Consider the following 16,872-nt stretch of genomic DNA (forward strand, 5'->3'; position numbering starts at 1 on the left):
CTTTTTGTTTTTTGGAAAAATCTAGGTAAATTATTTTATAAAGTAGAAATTAAGAGTTTATATTTAAGGATACTGTAGATTACTCAGGTTAGAGAGTTGAAAAAAGTTGTGATGAAATGTGACGAAAGATCTATGATGGAGTTTTTCTACAACCAAGATACAAACAGTACTGAAAAGAGTTTAACTGGAATGTCACTTTAGTATTGGGTGTAGAATATATATTTATATAAATATATATATTATATATATATTTTTTTTTCAGTATTACTTCAACACTCTCCAGCTGCAATAGAAAACAGAGGCTAAAGCTGCTTTAAACAATAAAAGTGATTCTACAAAATATAAACACATTCACAAGCTTACAGATAGAGCTTTTAAGGTGCAGATCAGGTTCTGGTAAAAAATGTGATTAAAAAAAGAAGATAATTTGGACTTAACTATTTAACTGAAATTTTTAATGTTAGGGTTATTCAAGAGAAATAAAAGTTTGTAGTTTTATGTGAGGTGTTTTTGTAAGACTCCTTTTGTAACTGACATAACACAATACAGTACATTGAGCATATATTTTATTTGGACAAGTTGATAAAACACTGATAAACAAAATCTTTAAAACCTTAGTTCTGCATCATTCATGACAGTTTTCATTTACAGGTACATTTACAAAAAGGTTTTTTATATAATTTTTTCATTTTTATTAAATGTACTTTTGCAGGTTTGTCAGCCTAAAATGTAGCTGACAGTTGAAACTCAGACTGTATTGTCCAGAAATCCAGCCATCAGATTGCCACAACAGTAAACACAGTGACTCTGAGCAATATGGAGGAGCATGTTATGGTTGAGATCTAAACTTTGGCACAGTAGCAGAGGTTTATGCCATTATCAAGCTTCTGTGGCAGTTTTATTTCTCCCATGGAGATATGTTAACATACTGTCACAGTAACTATCAAAACATATAGTTAGTCAAAAGACGTGTAATGGTGTAAAATGTGATTCAACAAACTTACACTCATCCAGTACAGTAACAGTGAATCACTGTTACAGCAAATAAAGTTCATTGCTATCAAAGTTTACATTGTATCACCATATTTATTTAATGAATTGGATTCTGTATCAGAAGTACGAGTTACCCTGAGCTGACAAAATAAAAGCCAGAGGGCAACATAAAGTCAGAGGAAAACTTAAACAGTCACAATAATTCCTCAGTGAAATATCCACAGTCCACAGCCAGCAGGTGATTTAGACATGAAACTGGATTGTTCTTTTCAAATCACATCTTTGATCAGACCTGTTTGTTCATTGTGATCAAAGATGATTAACTTTAAGTGTTTGTCAGTTGACAGTGAAATATTTCCAATCCCCAAGAATCATCATTAATCACTGATTGTCTTGCAAGTGAAATTTAAGCACATTTATACTGTTCTCTTCATACACTAAAGTTAACTAATGTGACAAGTGAAACAGTTTGCCGGGAAAACAGTGTTGTAGCTTATTATCAAACATGAACATTTTTAACAATTTGAGGCTGAGGTGATAATAGTTTGGTTTTCCTTTAACAACAGTCGGAGAGTCTTTATTAGTTCTTAATTTGCAGGTCCATGCCACATAGTTGTATAAAAATGTGTTTACCTACAATAACATAAACAAACTAACTAAAATATAAAAAATAAATGAAGCACAGACCCCTCACCAAAATGTGTACACTGAACCTTTGAGTCCTTGATCTTTTCCTGTTCCTCAATCCTAAAACAGGCAAACACAGTGTGAGCTCATTCACTCTCCTCCTTTCCCCGTCAGTCAGACTTGTCCTTCTTTTTGCCTCCTCCTATGGGAACTTTGCTGACCACTGCAGAGCCAACAGAAGTCACTCCTCCCGCTACGGCACACACTCCTCCTTTAACCAGCCCCACTCCCATGGCAGGCACAGCAGCGACAGAGCAGACGGCGGTCTTGGTGAGGTCCAGACCCTTTCCTCCTATCCAGGTCACACCGCCCACCGTAGCTCCAAGAGCTCCCTTGGTGGCACCGTACAAGCCCCCCGCCAACCTGCCAAACATGCCTGGCTGTGTCTGCGGGTGGTCCTTGTTGTTGTCTGATTTAAAACAACAAAAGCATAACTTTAAGATTTAATACGCTACTGCTATGTGGCTCATATTCCTCAATGGCCTTCTCAGATTGTTTTATGGCAAAGGTACGACACCTAACACAAGAATACTACACAATATGCCAAAACATGATAATGATGTTATCATGATGCATTTGATTTTGAAATGAGTTAATCTTGTCCACGACACTTGGGCTGCAACAAATTTTAATTATCAATTATGCTCTAAATTTATTTTTTGGTTGACTGATTAATCATTTAGCCAATGAAATATAAGAGAACTGTAAAAAAAAAAATCACAAGATCACAGAACATCACAGAACTCATTTCTGACTTAATAGAGCCTCCTGGTGGCCTGGGGGTTTAAGACACTGACCATGTAATCACAACATCCTGGACTTCCTGTCATCTCTTGCTTTAAGGATAAGTCTAGTATTAGTCTATGTTTTTGTTACTGTCTAAAAATGACTGACATCCAACAGTTTGTGTCTCAGTAGTTTCTGATAACTTCACCCTGTCTGTGTCTTCATTTGTTGGGGTCTATTTACAGCTGCTGATTGACACACATCTGGGGTGATAGTGAGTATTTACAGCAGGAGGATGGTGCACAAAATAAACTACAGTGGCTGTGTTCATGAAGGAACATGTCACCCAGTGCAACAATGTGGATCATCTAGGTTTTCTTTTTAAACTACAGTGGAGGTCTACGGGACAGAGAAATCAGCTTTATCAGTCATTGCTCCACAGACGATGCCACTTGTTACTTCATTCAGCTTATTGTTGTTTTTGTATTTTGCATGGGATTTGCTAACAATAAGTAAAATACAAAATATCTATTTTCAAACGACACAGTTTCTTCTCATTTGTCTTAATGTAGTTTAGATGCTCTCACAATTATTACAATACACTATATCTACAAGAGGTAACTGAAGAGGGAAGCATTCAAGTAAAAAATATCTTCCAAAAACATGGGATCAGGTTTTGCACATCTATAGGAGGCACTTTTAGTTCTGTTGAGTTTTATAACCAACAAAAAAAGTGCTTTTAAACGTCTTTTAAACGTATTTATACTTGTGCCATCATTCAAAAGTTAGACAACCAAAATCTGTAAAGTACAAATTTGACAGAGATCAGAATGGTTCTGGTTAAAAAAGATGATGAAAGGCCCTTGCTCTGCTGTGCAGGTCTAGACGTATCAGGTTTATCAGTCTTTGTAGCTGATTCTTTCAAAAACAGCTAATCACAATGCAAAAATCAGTAAGTCATGTTGTAACATAACTTGAGCTAGATTTAGGTTACTGACTGAACACTGTGCTATGACAGGATGTATAACTTTGGCCCAGCCTGAGGTGATTAAAGAGAAAATTCTCATCATCAACAGACCCTTACAACTAAACTTAACTTACCTGTAGCTACTGGCTCATCTTCTAGGTATGCAGGCATGTCCTCAGGCACCTGCTCTGCCTGACTCATCTCTCTGGGCAAGTAAATGAAAAACACAATTACCAAGAAAGACTGTGACACGTTATAAACACATATGCTGTAAAAACTGAAAAATTACATGCTATAATGACGCTGCTACCCAAAACACTTCCTGGCATCCTTACAAAATGTGTCATGGTGTTAACCCTGCAAAAGATCTGTGCCTCTGTTTGTTGTTACACACGGTTCATAGTCGCACCTCATTCTACCTGGTGCATCTATGACCAGCTTTAACTTTCAAATGCACTGTGATTGTGACAGGTTTGTATAGTGTATATGCTGTTAGAGGTCTTCATTCCTGATAGACCAGGGGTTTTAAGTGTGACAAAAGATCTGAACTGTGTAAATGTTAGGAATGGGACTGTAACAGGCACACAATGTGTTCAGAAAATGAGAGGAGCTTGCTTTGGGTGTTGCTGCTGGTCCCAAAACAAGGCAGACCTGTTCAGAGTCTCTTACGCGGCTGTACAAGAGGTTAAAAAAACAAATAGCAGGGATAGATTTTCTAAATTTAAAACAACTTATGCCCTGAAAGCAACAAGTTTTATGCAGCATTAACAGCTTCTGCACTGTATTTTTGAACAATTAACGCCATATTCACAAAACAGAAATAATCCCACAAAGCTGTTACCCACAGAACTAAGCTTTTTAATTTGGTCTAAGAGTTGAGTTTAAAAAGTTGCATGTTTATAAATCAGCTCAGTCGAAAGCGCCGTTAAGTTAAAGACCAACAGTGAAAAGTATTATCGCTTCACAGGAAGCGTTTGGCATCTGCGGCCAGTTATCTAATGGGTACACATTACACACCCCGGGAAGCCAGGGTTTCAAAGTAAACATACTCATGTAAGTAATGAGTTAGTTGGCTAAAGGGCTAATACCTGAGCTAAGCAGCTAACGTACAGCATGTTCAGTTCACTGCGCTTAAATTAATCTTACGTTAACTTTAGATAACGTTAACTTTGCGTAAATCTAATTTAGGATAAGGTTAACTTTGCGTAAATCTAAGTTAGTCTATCGTTAACTTTGCGTAAATCTTACTTAGGCTATCGTTAACTTTGCGTAAATCCAATTTAGGCTAACGTTAACTTTGCGTTAATTTAGGCTATCGTTAACTTTGCGTAAATCTAATTTAGGTTATCGTTAACTTTGCGTTAATTTAGGCTAACGTTAACTTTGCGTTAATTTAGGCTAACGTTAACTTTGCGTTAATTTAGGCTACCGTTAACTTTGCGTAAATCTAATTTAGGCTATCGTTAACTTTGCGTTAATTTAGGCTATCGTTAACTTTGCGTTAATTTAGGCTAACGTTAACTTACAGGTAACTATACCCCGACAGTCGCGGATGCTGTGGTTGTCGAGCTCCTGTTTAATTTCAACTCTCTAAAACAAAGCGTCTGGACTTATGATGATCAAGTCTCACTTTTTGAGGTCGTGTTGTTGTCAAAGTCAGCGCCATGAGCAGATTATCTGAGGACTGACTCTTCAGGCTGAGACATCAAAACAGACACGTCACCCCCCGACACTTCAACTGTCTTTTCGCCGCAAACGCGTCCACATTTCTGGGTGTTTCATCGCCCTGTCCGTCCTGGTCGAAGGAGTGTTTGCAAGATAATGTGGCTCAGTTTTTCTTCTGCAGAAGTTCTCATGGCTGACTCTCATTACACAAACTGCACAACAACAACAACAACCAGTTCGCCACTCACCTTGATGTGTAACGTTAACAAACTAGTCCAGTCTATACTCGGGTTGTGTGGCACATAAAACTACCTGAGCAGAGCTGATTTCAGGTTTCGGAGGCCTGTGATAAATCGTCTACTGCTGCTGGTGGAGAAGCTGACTTTGTGTTATCTGTTCTCCGATTGTTTTTTTTGGAGGAGGAGGAGGAGGAGGAGGAGGAGGACCACAGTCTCCACCCAGAAAAGCACACAGAGGTACACACTGTGCACAGACTGGAGCACCAGCTGCTGGCCGCCTTTCCTAAAAACACACTTCATGCCGACACAAGTGAGTATTGTCTGCGATCGCAGCCGCTGGAGCTGTGCAGTATTTGTGGTTCACTCTCTGACTCCTGTGCATGCCACATCACGGGAGATTTTATTTTTAAATTCTGTGAATAAGTCTGTGATTAAGGTTTATTTTGTGTGGGGTCTTGGGCTATAACTTTGGCGGGAGAGGACACAGCTTCAAATACCACAAGGCGACCCCCCCCCCCCCTCCCTCCCTCAAAGCGGAAGTGACGTACGTCCTCTTTTTAGACCCGAACTCAAAGATCGTCTCTTCAAAAGAAAGTAGAATAAAACAACTACTTTTCAAATGTAATTGACATGTATATGTATGCTGGATTAACAACCAGGCAAAGCAGCTTTGGGGTCTCAGAACCTCAAGGATCTTGGGCCTGTTTATTTATTGTATGTCAGCTAGTTTGAGGTAATGTGATTATTTGAACATTTGTGAAGGACATTGTATAGTGAATGTACTTTTTCTACATATCTACAGTCTAGATGTTAGGTGTTGTTTGGCCCAAAGTATTTTTTTAAGTGTTGCCTGCAGTAGTGTAACCTGGTGGTAATAAAACAGACCTCTGACATAACACATCAGGTAGTGTCTGTGCCAGTTTCACACATCACACATCATTTTAAATAATTCAACTAATATGTTATTTGGTTTATTTCTATAAAGGATCTGATATGTTTCTGCACTGAAGGGATCTGGCCTTTTACTGTTTGACCTTTGTATGTTCTGGTTCTGGCCTGAACTGACGAAGTCTTTTGGATGGCTGGAGTCCACTAGCTTTAAGAGAGTCTTTGACCTGGATGCCTGCTACCTTTATGGGACAATCTCTGTTTCTGAGTTTAATAATTGACCTGTCATCATCACTTGAAGTGAAAACTTTTGCCTTTCTTAAAACAGACACTAAAATATTATGTTAAAACACTGTCTGCCAAGTAAAACACAATTAACATACATAAAGATAGAAAGATAATTGAGAATTAATTAAAAACCTTCGTGTTGCTATTTATTTTATCTATTTATTTATTTGGATCATGCCGTTAAGTAAATAGACGTCTATAACTCAAATGTAACAGAAAATGTTTATGCAGGCCTCTTTACCCCAACATGGCTGTTTACACCTAACTATATGTAACTATTATCAAAAGAAAATGTCTATTTTCTGTGCATGTAAAACATTACAAAACAGTTTCAACAAAAACTGAACATTACAATCTTCATGAAGGAGAATTCACTGCGGGACTGTTGCATCAGTTTTGGCAGCTGAGTGTGTTTTGTTGACATCCACAGCTCCACTTCACACCTCCCATTTTAACTTGAATAAGAGGCTGGGAAGCGGAAACACACACAACCATGTGACTCCATCCCAGTTTCCCGCCCATATTCGTAATGAATTATTTAGTACCCGGAAACAGCAGCAGAGTGACAGCTCTGTTCTCTAAACCTTAAACTGCAGGTTTCGCGCAGCTAAAGTGCGTGTGTTTCAGCAGAAGGAAACAGCTTTGTCACACATGAAGCAGATGTTGTTGACCTGACTGCAGGCTCAGGAGTTCAGCGTCACAGGCTCGGCGAGTTTCCTTTCGGATGCGAAACATCCCGGAGTGGCCCAGCAGAGTCTTTTCTGTCGTCGTCCTTTCATCACCAAGAAGCTCCGGCGGCTGCAGAGACAGGTAGCTCTTAACACTGACGTTGATGTCCTTTCTTGTAAAGTTCATTGCATTATTAGGATGAGCAGAGGTTTGGGGATGTGGACTTCCACCTTATATTGACAGTGTCAGTGATTTCCTGCAGAGTGGAGCTACGTTAGCCCACATACATGTTTAAAGGAAGTTTCACTCAATGTTCACAACCACATTAGTGTGATTGAGAGCAGCTGGGAATGTAATGTCCCTGTGCTGTTGAGTGAAATAAAAACCTACTTTTTCAGACTATCCCCAGGAAGTTAAACATCACTTTTGAGCCCCTTAAAGTGTACCACTGTTTACTTAATGGATTCTGCTTGGTCTGAGAAAAGAAGCCTGTTTCTCTCTAACCAAAGCTGTTATGTAGGCTATCCCATTAAGTTTAAAGCCCACAGTCTGCTTATTGTCATCTCGCTTGCATATTTGAGCTTCACTGTGCAGAGTGATGTATGTGTAGACACTACGAGGCTGTTTTCACATTCATCTGCTTCTCTGCGTTTAAATCTAAGTTCAGGACATCTGTGTACCAGCAGGATTTTGTGTCACACACAATGACAGTGAGCTTTTCAGTGAAGTAGGAGACATCCTGTGTCTAGCAGTTAAACTTTTGAAATAAAATGTATCTGCATATCCATAGATTTGGGATTGTTTCAGTGAGGAGGTACGTAGTTGTCCCTACATGCAGTTTTAAGAGTTCTTGACAAGGTAACCAACCTCTTTTGTTGAAATACTATAACAGACACCAACTATTCTTCTATGAAGCGTATTTTTATATCTTAAATATAACTGGATCCAGTAACACTTGTATGTAATACATGTCATACTTGCTTTGTTATTCATTTTATAATGATATGCATGCAACAGAGCAAACTAAAATTATTAGTAATTTCAAAACTATGATTAGCTTTTACCAACCAATTCATTAATCAGATCACATTCTGCAACAGGAGGCATAATCTGTTAACCATTGTGTAACTGAAAACGTCACCATTTTGTGCTTTGACCATATGCTCTTGCTGTCCTGGTGTCCCCAAGAGTACTGGCTGCATATTGACAGTTTGCTGATTAAACAGGGTTGTTTGTTTTCACTCAGACACTTAAACCTAATTTGTGGCTGTTTGTGAACCAGTGGAGCCTCCTATGGAAGTTGCTCACAGTAAACACAGTGTATGTGGCACTGAATGGTTTGCAAAGTGGGCTGGCTTTCATATGTAATACCATGTAAACTCCAGCAGGTGACAGTGTAGCCTCACTGCCAGCAACTGTTCTGCAAAACCTGATTCATTCAGCATTGTACAGAAATGGGAAAAGTTGTGTGCATCCGAAAAGAGATTCTTGTCTTTTCTAAACCTGGTTAAATACATAGTTTCACAAACTGTTTGATGCAGTGTCCTCAGCAACGTGCCTTTGCTAACTGGCTAGGTTACTGTCCTTTTTATCTGAGCTACAAACCTAAACTGTTAAACAATCAACAACAAAAAAACAACTACAAGAAACTATTTTGATAATCAGTCGTTCAAGTCATTTATCCAAGCTAAAAATTCCAAATATTCTCTCGTTCTGGTGCCAAGTGAGAGTGGACCTGTATTTCAGTCAATGTGATGTAAAAAAAACAGTGTTTCTTTATGGATCTTGTTCTCTCGAAAAGAATCCACATGTATGTGCAAAATAACATCACACCCCATTATTGGTTGATTGGTGTTTAATTTAGGGTTGGTACTTTCTCAGAGGAATAACAGGACAAGAGTCATTAGTTAGTCATCGACCCACTGGGCAAAATTAGCTCTCCACCACCCACCTTCCCCTCTGTGTGAGCAAACAATACACTAACACAAATTAGGACTCGCTGCTTTGTGTCAATTGGGAGTCCAACAAAGATGCTACACAGAGTGATATGTCATTAGTGAGCAGGTGGGGAAGGAGAACATAGAGCTGTTGCCTCTCCAACTAAGTAGTGAAGAGGTTTCCATGGTGACTGGGCTGCCTGGTGCCGTCCCTGCATTTTTTTTTTTTTGGTGAGGGGGGGGTGGGGCGTAAAGATCAAAGTAGGCTGTCCTCAATTCTGCTGTAAGTGGAGGGTTAAATGGTGGGGTTGCAGGGGAAAAGCCTCTCATTAAACGTAACACCATAATGTTGTTGTTGACGGTGAATGAGAATCTTTTTTTCTTTAAGGATAATTTGTACATGACCCCAGACAAATAATCTTTATTAAAAAAAAAAACAACTTAGAATTGTTTGCCAGAGAGTTTATTTTAATTCCTTATAAGTTGACCTGTTGATACATTCTGATGATAGCAATAACAATTTTGATTATTCATTGATGTTATTTATCAAAGCAAAAAAATGCTATTTTCTGGTTCCAACTTCTCAAACATGAGTATTTATTACTTTTTTCTCTGTTTTTATTTTATAGTAAACTGAATATCACTGGGTTTTGAACAGTCGGTCAGATAAAACAAGGAATTTGAAGACATCACCTTGGGCTTCGGGAAATTGTGATGGGTTTTTTTCACTGCCTTCTGACATTTTATAGACTCATTGTTTAAATTCAATAAAAATTGACAGTTAATTTGGAGAAAAAAGGAAAATAATGTTTGTTGCAGCCCTAATTTAAAAGAAAATTTTCAAGTTATTTTTGTCAAGCCTGCAAATCAAACTGCGCTGGAAAAAAGGTTACAGAAGGGCCTATACTTTAGCTAACTCTACCTCAGGCCTTTATTGTTTTGACCTAATGCTTCAACACAATGTTTTCACTGCTGTAGCATGTTTAGATGTAAACTATATTTGATAAATGTAAATCGTCACAGCAGACATTTTGACTCATAGAACAGGTGCATTGGTGACATTAACAATGGCTCAGTTCTGTTAAAGGTACACTTTTAAGTTTTTATATCCATAAGAAAATATATTTGTGGCTTTAAGTACCGAAAACCATCTCAGTGTAGTTTTACATGTCCACTCTCAGGCTTCTCTCTGAAGCAACAACAGGTTGGTGAGCCAATCAGAAAAGAGACTCTGAGCCTCTCTTTTGGTTGGCTGGCTGTTTTCTGAGTAATCGAATAAAAAATATAACAGATTTCAAGTAAGGACTCCAAAGAAACAAAATCCTTTAAGGTTGGTGGGTCCAGATAGGGCAAGGCTTGGGGCATGGCTGAGAGCAGTGACTGGTTTGTTGTGACATCACAAAGTTACAGAAGTCCTGATGGGTCATTTTAGGGCTCAGTTTTTAAAAAAGGTGCTTTGTGCATTTTTCTGTGAGCTGAGGGCTTTGATATTTTTCACAGTATTAAAATAGAACCTGGACCTGCTTTATAATCAAAATAGAGATGAAATCTCACTTTATACAATGTGGGACCTTTAAGAATCCCAGCCAGTTATTGTAGTGACCCAGCACACACCTCCAAGTGGAATGCAGCCATTTTTATCAAAGGCACTTGTGCTTTTGCTCTTGTAACATGCCAAAGTGTCTGGTGGTTTATTGTTGTTAGCAGATAGAATTTGGTGTAATTCCCAGCAAAATGTAGCGTCACCCTACGTTTGGACTAACCACCAGAGGTCTAATCAGAGTCATTGGAAACATCCATGTGGCTGTGCAGGGTATTTAAATAACTGATTGAAAATGGGGGATGGAGGGTTTGTGTGTTGTTGTTGCTGTTGCGGCTGCTGCTCCTGCATAGTTATGGTTCATTTGTATAATGATTTTTAGTATTATATTAACTTCAGATTTTTTTTTTCCAGGAGCATTTATTGTCAGTCTTCTCATTTCTGTCCCTTCTTTACTAGATAGTCACAAAACCATCTTTAAAAATGGGGAAAATGCTCAGAAACCTAGAAAAGCCGAATTTGAATGTGCTTGCTTTAGCTAAAAGACAGTGCCTCAAACTGTAAGGCCAGTGACAGCGGCAACCAAAATACATGTTGTTAGAGTGAAGTATTTCTGGTTGGGTGAGATGAAGTCTAATTAAACACAAACACAATACACAATAAACAAAAATAAATAAACATTGAACATATCTGCTCATGATGGTCTTCAAAATTCAAACAAATCTTCTTTTTTATATAATTTGTGAAAACACATAATCCACTGTATTTGTTTGCTGACAGACCCTCAATTTGACAATCAGCCTAAAATTAAAACAGATTAAGCAGAGGGAGAGTGAATTAATACTCTTATCTGCATGGGAAGTGTAGTTTACGAAGTTTTTGTGATCTCCTAACCTCACACTGATTTCAGACAAGAACGTCTGTTTTCTCAGAGTAGTAAATGTTAAACCTTTGTTATTGCTCTGCCAAACACATTTTTGTTGATTTCATGCAAACTTCTTACCAGCTGCTCTTTGCTGGTGTTTGACTTCTGGTCCCGGCCTCTGAAGTTGTAAAAGGATTACTTTTTTTTGTTTTGTTTCAGGTTTTTTTTTTGTTTGTTTTTTTTTTTTGTATGAGCACTGAGGTGTGTCCAGTGTCTCCTAATTAGATAACTGTAACCCTCATATGAGCAGCTACTCTCCTGGTGGTCCGGCAATGGGACACACTGGGCTCAGCTTTTCGACTAGGGAGAGCTGCGAGAACAAGTGGTGTGAAAGGCTGAGCAAGGGGGGGCTCTCAAATCCTTTTTAAGCCTTTTGTCATTTATACAGGGATTTATTTGTCATTAAAGAATAATAACAGCATTTGTGCCACAATTAGGCCTTTATCAGATAAAAAGTTGACATTTAAAATACTGAAAAGTAGTTTGATCTTATATTAAGAAAAAAAAAAATAAATTGTGCACCTGCACTTGCACCATCTTAACTTTTTAAGTTGTTGCTGAAGTGTCTCCCAACCACACTAAATTTTTGTTTTCTGTAGGTGAGGTCCCAGTTTCTCACTCCTCTAACATTTTTCCACTGAGCCAAGTTTAATTTAGTAATTTCATAATATCCAGGGAGGAATACAGCCAATGTGTGTGCTTTTCCAGGCACGACTGGACTGTTAGAGAGGGGTCTGATCATGTTGATGTATTGGGTCTGCTGCTGCACCGCACCATCTGTGTGGGACCTTAATAACTGGGCTGGTGATTTATTGCATGCACTCAGCAGTGTCTTTTTGAGAGGAGCCCAGACAAAAGCCGAGACCCTCACCCTCCTACTGTTTTTAATAGTTCTTTAGGATGTGCAGGAGCAAAAAACAGTAATGTGGGGGCTTCAGCCTTTTTAAGGAGCTAAAATGAAAGAAGATTGGGGAGCGTGACATTTTTAAGATGGTTCAAAGGGTTTTCTGCAAATTAAGCTTTTTAAAGCCAACATTTACATCAGTTTTAAGCTTGTTAATTTCTAATTTTCTTAGAATATTATTGTAGCAATTAAAGGAAAGCCTTGAGACAACACTGTCCCATATTTCATGTGCCAAAAGCTGTTATTTTCTGGCCATGCTGCAGCTCTGAAAAACCTTCAGTGACCCCTCTCCTCCTCTCCTGTCCCCCCTCCGGAGGGCGATAAGGTGCTGCTGGAGAAAGCTCGTCTTATCTCCCTGCTGCCCTCTAAAGCAGTCGTGTTTTATGGGTTGTAGCTCTTTTGTTTCCTTGTTCACTGCCTCGGCCTGATCATTCACACTCATTCCTCATAGAAGTTGTTTGAAGGCCAAGAATAGCTTTGGAAAAAAAGCCCCCCTCCCCCCCGCCCCACTTCTTCTACTCCTCTTTTCCCTCTTTATTGAATCCCGCCTCCATATCATTTATCTCTGCACCCCCCTGTCCTCTTTTCCTCAGTTTGAGGGGGCCGTTAGGGGGCATCCTCTTTTCTCTCCCAGCTGGGTTTGTTGACACACAGTCAATCTACGGTCGTCTTTCACCTCTGCCACCCCTCTTTTTAACTCCCACCCCCCCCACACCCCACAGCTTGACCCTCCGCTTTCCCTGAACAGTAAAGCTGCCACAGCTGTGGACTGTATTAGCATAGCTGCTGGGTTGATGGTGGTAGTGGTGGGGGGGAGTAAATATATTGCAGTCGTTACCTTTTGTTCAATAGTTGACAGTTTTAAAACATTTCAGTTTCTCTCTTTGCAAAGGGAGTTAGCAGAAAAGGATACTACGTTGATCTCAGTGTAACAGCTTTTTAAATATGGGACACAGAAGATGGAGGGAAAGCAAATTAAAAGGCAAATCACTGAAAACAAGTCAGTATCTAATTAGTGTATTAAAAAATCGAAACAAAAAGAAAGTGAATTGAAAAGAAAATGTCCAAGAAAATGAACAAGCAATAAGGCTAATTAATTTTTTACAATCAAAATAATAAAATATTGTCTTCAAGTCTGATACAGAAGAAAATAAACATTAAAGCTCATAAACATTGATTGATGTTTCATTAAGGCTGAATGATGTGTCAACAGGTGCTGGGATGAACAGGTCCAGGTCCAGCTGGGATAAAAAAGGCCCCCAACCTCCAGTCACCAGAATAACCCGCAGCTCCAGCTCCCAGGTCAGGCACCCATCAGAGTCTCAGGACTCTGGGCTGGGCCTGTATGGAAAGCAACGAAAGAAACAGGCAGACTCAGCTCTGGCCCAGGACCTCAGCCAGATGAGTGTGAGCGGACAGGACATTTTACCCTCCAGGTGAGAACACGCAACGGTGACTTAATACTGTGTAAATATTACAAAGGAAAAGGGGAGGGAACATTACAGCTCTCAGCAATCAAACATAAGAAAAAACAGAGATTTCTTGTATCCAATATAGTTTAAGAAGTGGACCGAGATTTTAAAATAAAACTATTTTTTATGCCTCTGCACTGGTGATAGCCAGGACCAGAGGCATTATGATTTTGGGGCTCAATCTGTCCCTCCTATTCTCATGAATGCGATATCTCAGAAACATCTTGAGGGGATTTCTTCAGATTTGGCACAAACATTCACTTGGATTCCAGGATGAACTGATTAGATTTTGTTGGTCAAAGGTCAAGGTCACTGTGACCTCATAAAACACGCTTTTGGCCATAAGTCATTAATTCGTATGCTAATTATGACATAATTTAACTCAAATTTCTAATAGGATGATGACATTTTATATCCAAATGGCCAAAGGTCAACTTCACTGTGACAACACAATGTCACACTTCACGCCATTATTCAGTGTAACTCAGGAAGAGGGATTTACAATATTTCCTGCAGTTCGGCCCATCTCTACCAATCTCTTTTTCAGATGTAGAATACATGATGAGGAGGAGTGTGCCTCAACTGTACTACACAAACTATCTATCTTGTGGTGGATGCACATTGACAATTTCTTATGAAATAAAATATTTTTATGTTGGTGGTAGTTCCATATGGGATCAAGTTATTCAAAGAAGAAAAGCAGTAAAATGTCTGAGAGATATGTCCCTGTGTCTTTTCTGTAGTAAAGGAAGGATGTCCAAATGTAGCAGTAACCCTGTGCAGGATGCTGAGACCTCTGTGTCCAGATCTGCTCAGAGCAGCCTGTCTGTGTCTGCTGCCAAGTCATCGTCCCGGGGCAGTCTAGCCTCTGTGGCTCGGCTGGTGAAGCTTGGCCGCTGTAAGAATGTGGTGGTGGTGGCCGGAGCAGGAATCAGCACAGCCAGCGGTATCCCAGACTTCAGGTTGTTGTCTTTGGCTTTTCTCTCTCTACACCCTCATCCTTATCTTTCCCTCTGCCATCAATTTCCTTGTGCCTCATACATGAAATACTTCCACTTTTTTTTTTGCAGAACTCCAGGCACAGGTCTTTATGCTAACTTGGAGAAGTACAACATCCCTTACCCAGAAGCCATCTTCAACATCGACTACTTCTCAAACAACCCGCAGCCTTTCTTCTCCCTGGCAAAAGCTCTGTATCCTGGCAGCCACCGACCCAACTACATACACTACTTCATCCGCATGCTTCATCACAAAGGCCTGCTGCTGCGAATGTACACGCAGAACATTGACGGACTGGAGAAATGTGAGTGACAACTTAAAGGAAACTGAAAAACAGCACATGAATGTAATCCAAATGCATACTGCCAGTTCTTGAATGTCTGTCATAATACTGGGTAATGTTCTTCACAGTATGTGGAATCCCAGATGACAAACTTGTGGAAGCTCACGGTAGTTTTGCCACAGCTTCTTGTCACTTGTGCTACACTCCATATCCTGCTGAGGAGGCTAAGGTATGTCTGGCTGTGTGGTCAAAAACCAGTCAAACATATTACAGTAATTCCCTGCATTTGATGTCAGAGTAATAGTTCCTCCTTTTGTTTCACAGCATGCTATAATGAATGACAACGTTCCCATATGCACATTCTGTGCTGCTACAGTCAAACCTGATGTTGTATTTTTTGGAGAGGACCTTCCGCAGACGTATTTCCTGCACACGAAAGACTTCCCCAAAGCAGACCTGCTAATCATTATGGGAACATCTTTACAGGTTTTTAATATCTGTCCTTGTTAGTTAGTTTTTTGAGTAGGTAAATGTTAATCTCAGTTATATCTGAACAAATATTCATTGTTCCAGATTGAGCCATTTGCCAGCCTGGTGAACACAGTGCGCTCCACCGTGCCACGTCTACTCCTGAACAGACATGCTGTGGGTCCCTTTGAGAAGGTCCCACTGCGGAGAGGAGACCACATGGAGCTGGGTGACCTGGAGGATACAGTCCGGAGGTTTGCTGAAATGCTCGGCTGGAATGACGAGATCAAAGAGCTGATGAAAAGTCAGGAAACAGAAGTGAGTTCCATCTTAAGCATTAGGTCTTAAAAAAAGCTATGTAAGTCTCTGTTTAGGTTATTTATTACACAAATGGTAGATGTTGTTAAAAGGGAATTTGGGAAACACAGAGCAGAAAAAGCTCTGGTGATCAAACCCAAGCCAGTGCCAGATACTTATGGGACTTGCCCATCTCTGGGCTCTGCTTTTAAAATACTTGCTGACTATAGAAATAATTTCCCTCTCTGCAGGGCATCCCTACACTGATAAACAACACTTCATCAGTGAGCGGACAGATGCCTTGCCAGGGTAGAAGTACGTCAGAGCCTCCTGGTAGAATGGAGACATCCAGGTCCAGACCAGGAGGTCAAAGAGCCGCGAGCAGTGGCAGTGAGGAGACAGACTCAGAGACAGACAGCAAGAGCTCTGCATCATCCAACCTGAGCAACTGATGCTGTGTGTTTCATAAAAGATGACACTGGAAAGGTTTCAGACACTCTCCTCTCTCCTTAGTTCACTGTTCTCCAGTTAACTGTACAAACATTTGATTTCTGACCAGGTTATTTTGAATAATGTTACCTCTTCATCTGGGACTCAGTGTTTGATGTTCATGCTATGTTCATATGTACAAAACAAAAGGTTTATCAACTTTAGCAACTATATTTAAAGCACTTATTATGGAGTTGGGGCTGGGTCCATCCAGAACACTAGTAAATGACTGAACCCTGTAACAAATTAAAATGTTTCTGTGTTTGTTTTCTTATACATTCTTATACAGCAACGTTTAATATTTTATATCAGTACAACACTGTATTTTAAACTGTATTTAATAAAAAGTATTGTGTAATTTGCTTCTTTTTTGTCTTTTTATATGGGTTTAATTAATTAATAAATAAATATATAAATATATATATAAATATATATA

At 39.4% G+C, this 16,872-nt stretch overlaps 2 protein-coding genes across 5 annotated transcripts; one reads left to right on the top strand and one right to left on the bottom strand.

The window, feature by feature from the left end:
* Window positions 1-549: 549 nt before the first annotated feature.
* On the bottom strand, window positions 550-5,474 carry tmem263 (transmembrane protein 263). 3 transcript variants are annotated; one of them, XM_071502402.1, is made up of 3 exons: window positions 5,351-5,474; window positions 3,508-3,578; window positions 550-2,089 (listed from the first exon to the last, which is right to left on the bottom strand). In XM_071502402.1, the coding sequence occupies exons 2-3, from the start codon at window positions 3,572-3,574 to the stop codon at window positions 1,791-1,793; spliced, it is 366 nt and encodes a 121-aa protein (XP_071358503.1). In that variant the 5' UTR covers window positions 3,575-3,578; window positions 5,351-5,474; the 3' UTR covers window positions 550-1,790. The 3 variants fall into 3 exon arrangements, with proteins under 3 accessions (XP_071358503.1, XP_071358497.1, XP_071358511.1); XM_071502396.1 differs by having other exon boundaries at window positions 5,287-5,433; XM_071502410.1 differs by lacking the exon at window positions 5,351-5,474 and adding an exon at window positions 5,004-5,143 and having other exon boundaries at window positions 1,666-2,089.
* On the top strand, window positions 4,411-16,798 carry LOC139635247 (NAD-dependent protein deacetylase sirtuin-3). 2 transcript variants are annotated; one of them, XM_071502372.1, is made up of 10 exons: window positions 4,411-4,426; window positions 5,467-5,587; window positions 7,050-7,263; window positions 13,642-13,864; window positions 14,644-14,862; window positions 14,971-15,203; window positions 15,311-15,411; window positions 15,507-15,668; window positions 15,756-15,968; window positions 16,199-16,798. In XM_071502372.1, the coding sequence occupies exons 4-10, from the start codon at window positions 13,650-13,652 to the stop codon at window positions 16,397-16,399; spliced, it is 1,344 nt and encodes a 447-aa protein (XP_071358473.1). In that variant the 5' UTR covers window positions 4,411-4,426; window positions 5,467-5,587; window positions 7,050-7,263; window positions 13,642-13,649; the 3' UTR covers window positions 16,400-16,798. The 2 variants fall into 2 exon arrangements, with proteins under 2 accessions (XP_071358473.1, XP_071358482.1); XM_071502381.1 differs by lacking the exon at window positions 4,411-4,426 and having other exon boundaries at window positions 7,135-7,263; window positions 16,199-16,543.
* Window positions 16,799-16,872: the final 74 nt, after the last annotated feature.

This window comes from Trachinotus anak, unplaced genomic scaffold (assembly GCF_046630095.1).
Source record: "Trachinotus anak isolate AG129_WGS33_773 ecotype Australia unplaced genomic scaffold, CSIRO_AGI_Tana_v1 ptg000002l, whole genome shotgun sequence".
Classification (NCBI taxonomy): Eukaryota; Metazoa; Chordata; class Actinopteri; order Carangiformes; family Carangidae; genus Trachinotus; species Trachinotus anak.

Bases quoted from the DNA above. Each gene is read 5' to 3' on its own strand.
- tmem263 (XM_071502402.1), bottom strand. From the start codon at position 3,574: ATGAGTCAGGCAGAGCAGGTGCCTGAGGACATGCCTGCATACCTAGAA. The intron at 2,090-3,507 runs GTAAGTTAAGTT...GTTTTAAATCAG, and splicing joins AGATGAGCCAGTAGCTACAG to ACAACAACAAGGACCACCCG.
- LOC139635247 (XM_071502372.1), top strand. From the start codon at position 13,650: ATGAACAGGTCCAGGTCCAGCTGGGATAAAAAAGGCCCCCAACCTCCA. The intron at 15,204-15,310 runs GTGAGTGACAAC...TGTTCTTCACAG, and splicing joins CATTGACGGACTGGAGAAAT to TATGTGGAATCCCAGATGAC. The intron at 15,412-15,506 runs GTATGTCTGGCT...TTTGTTTCACAG, and splicing joins ATCCTGCTGAGGAGGCTAAG to CATGCTATAATGAATGACAA.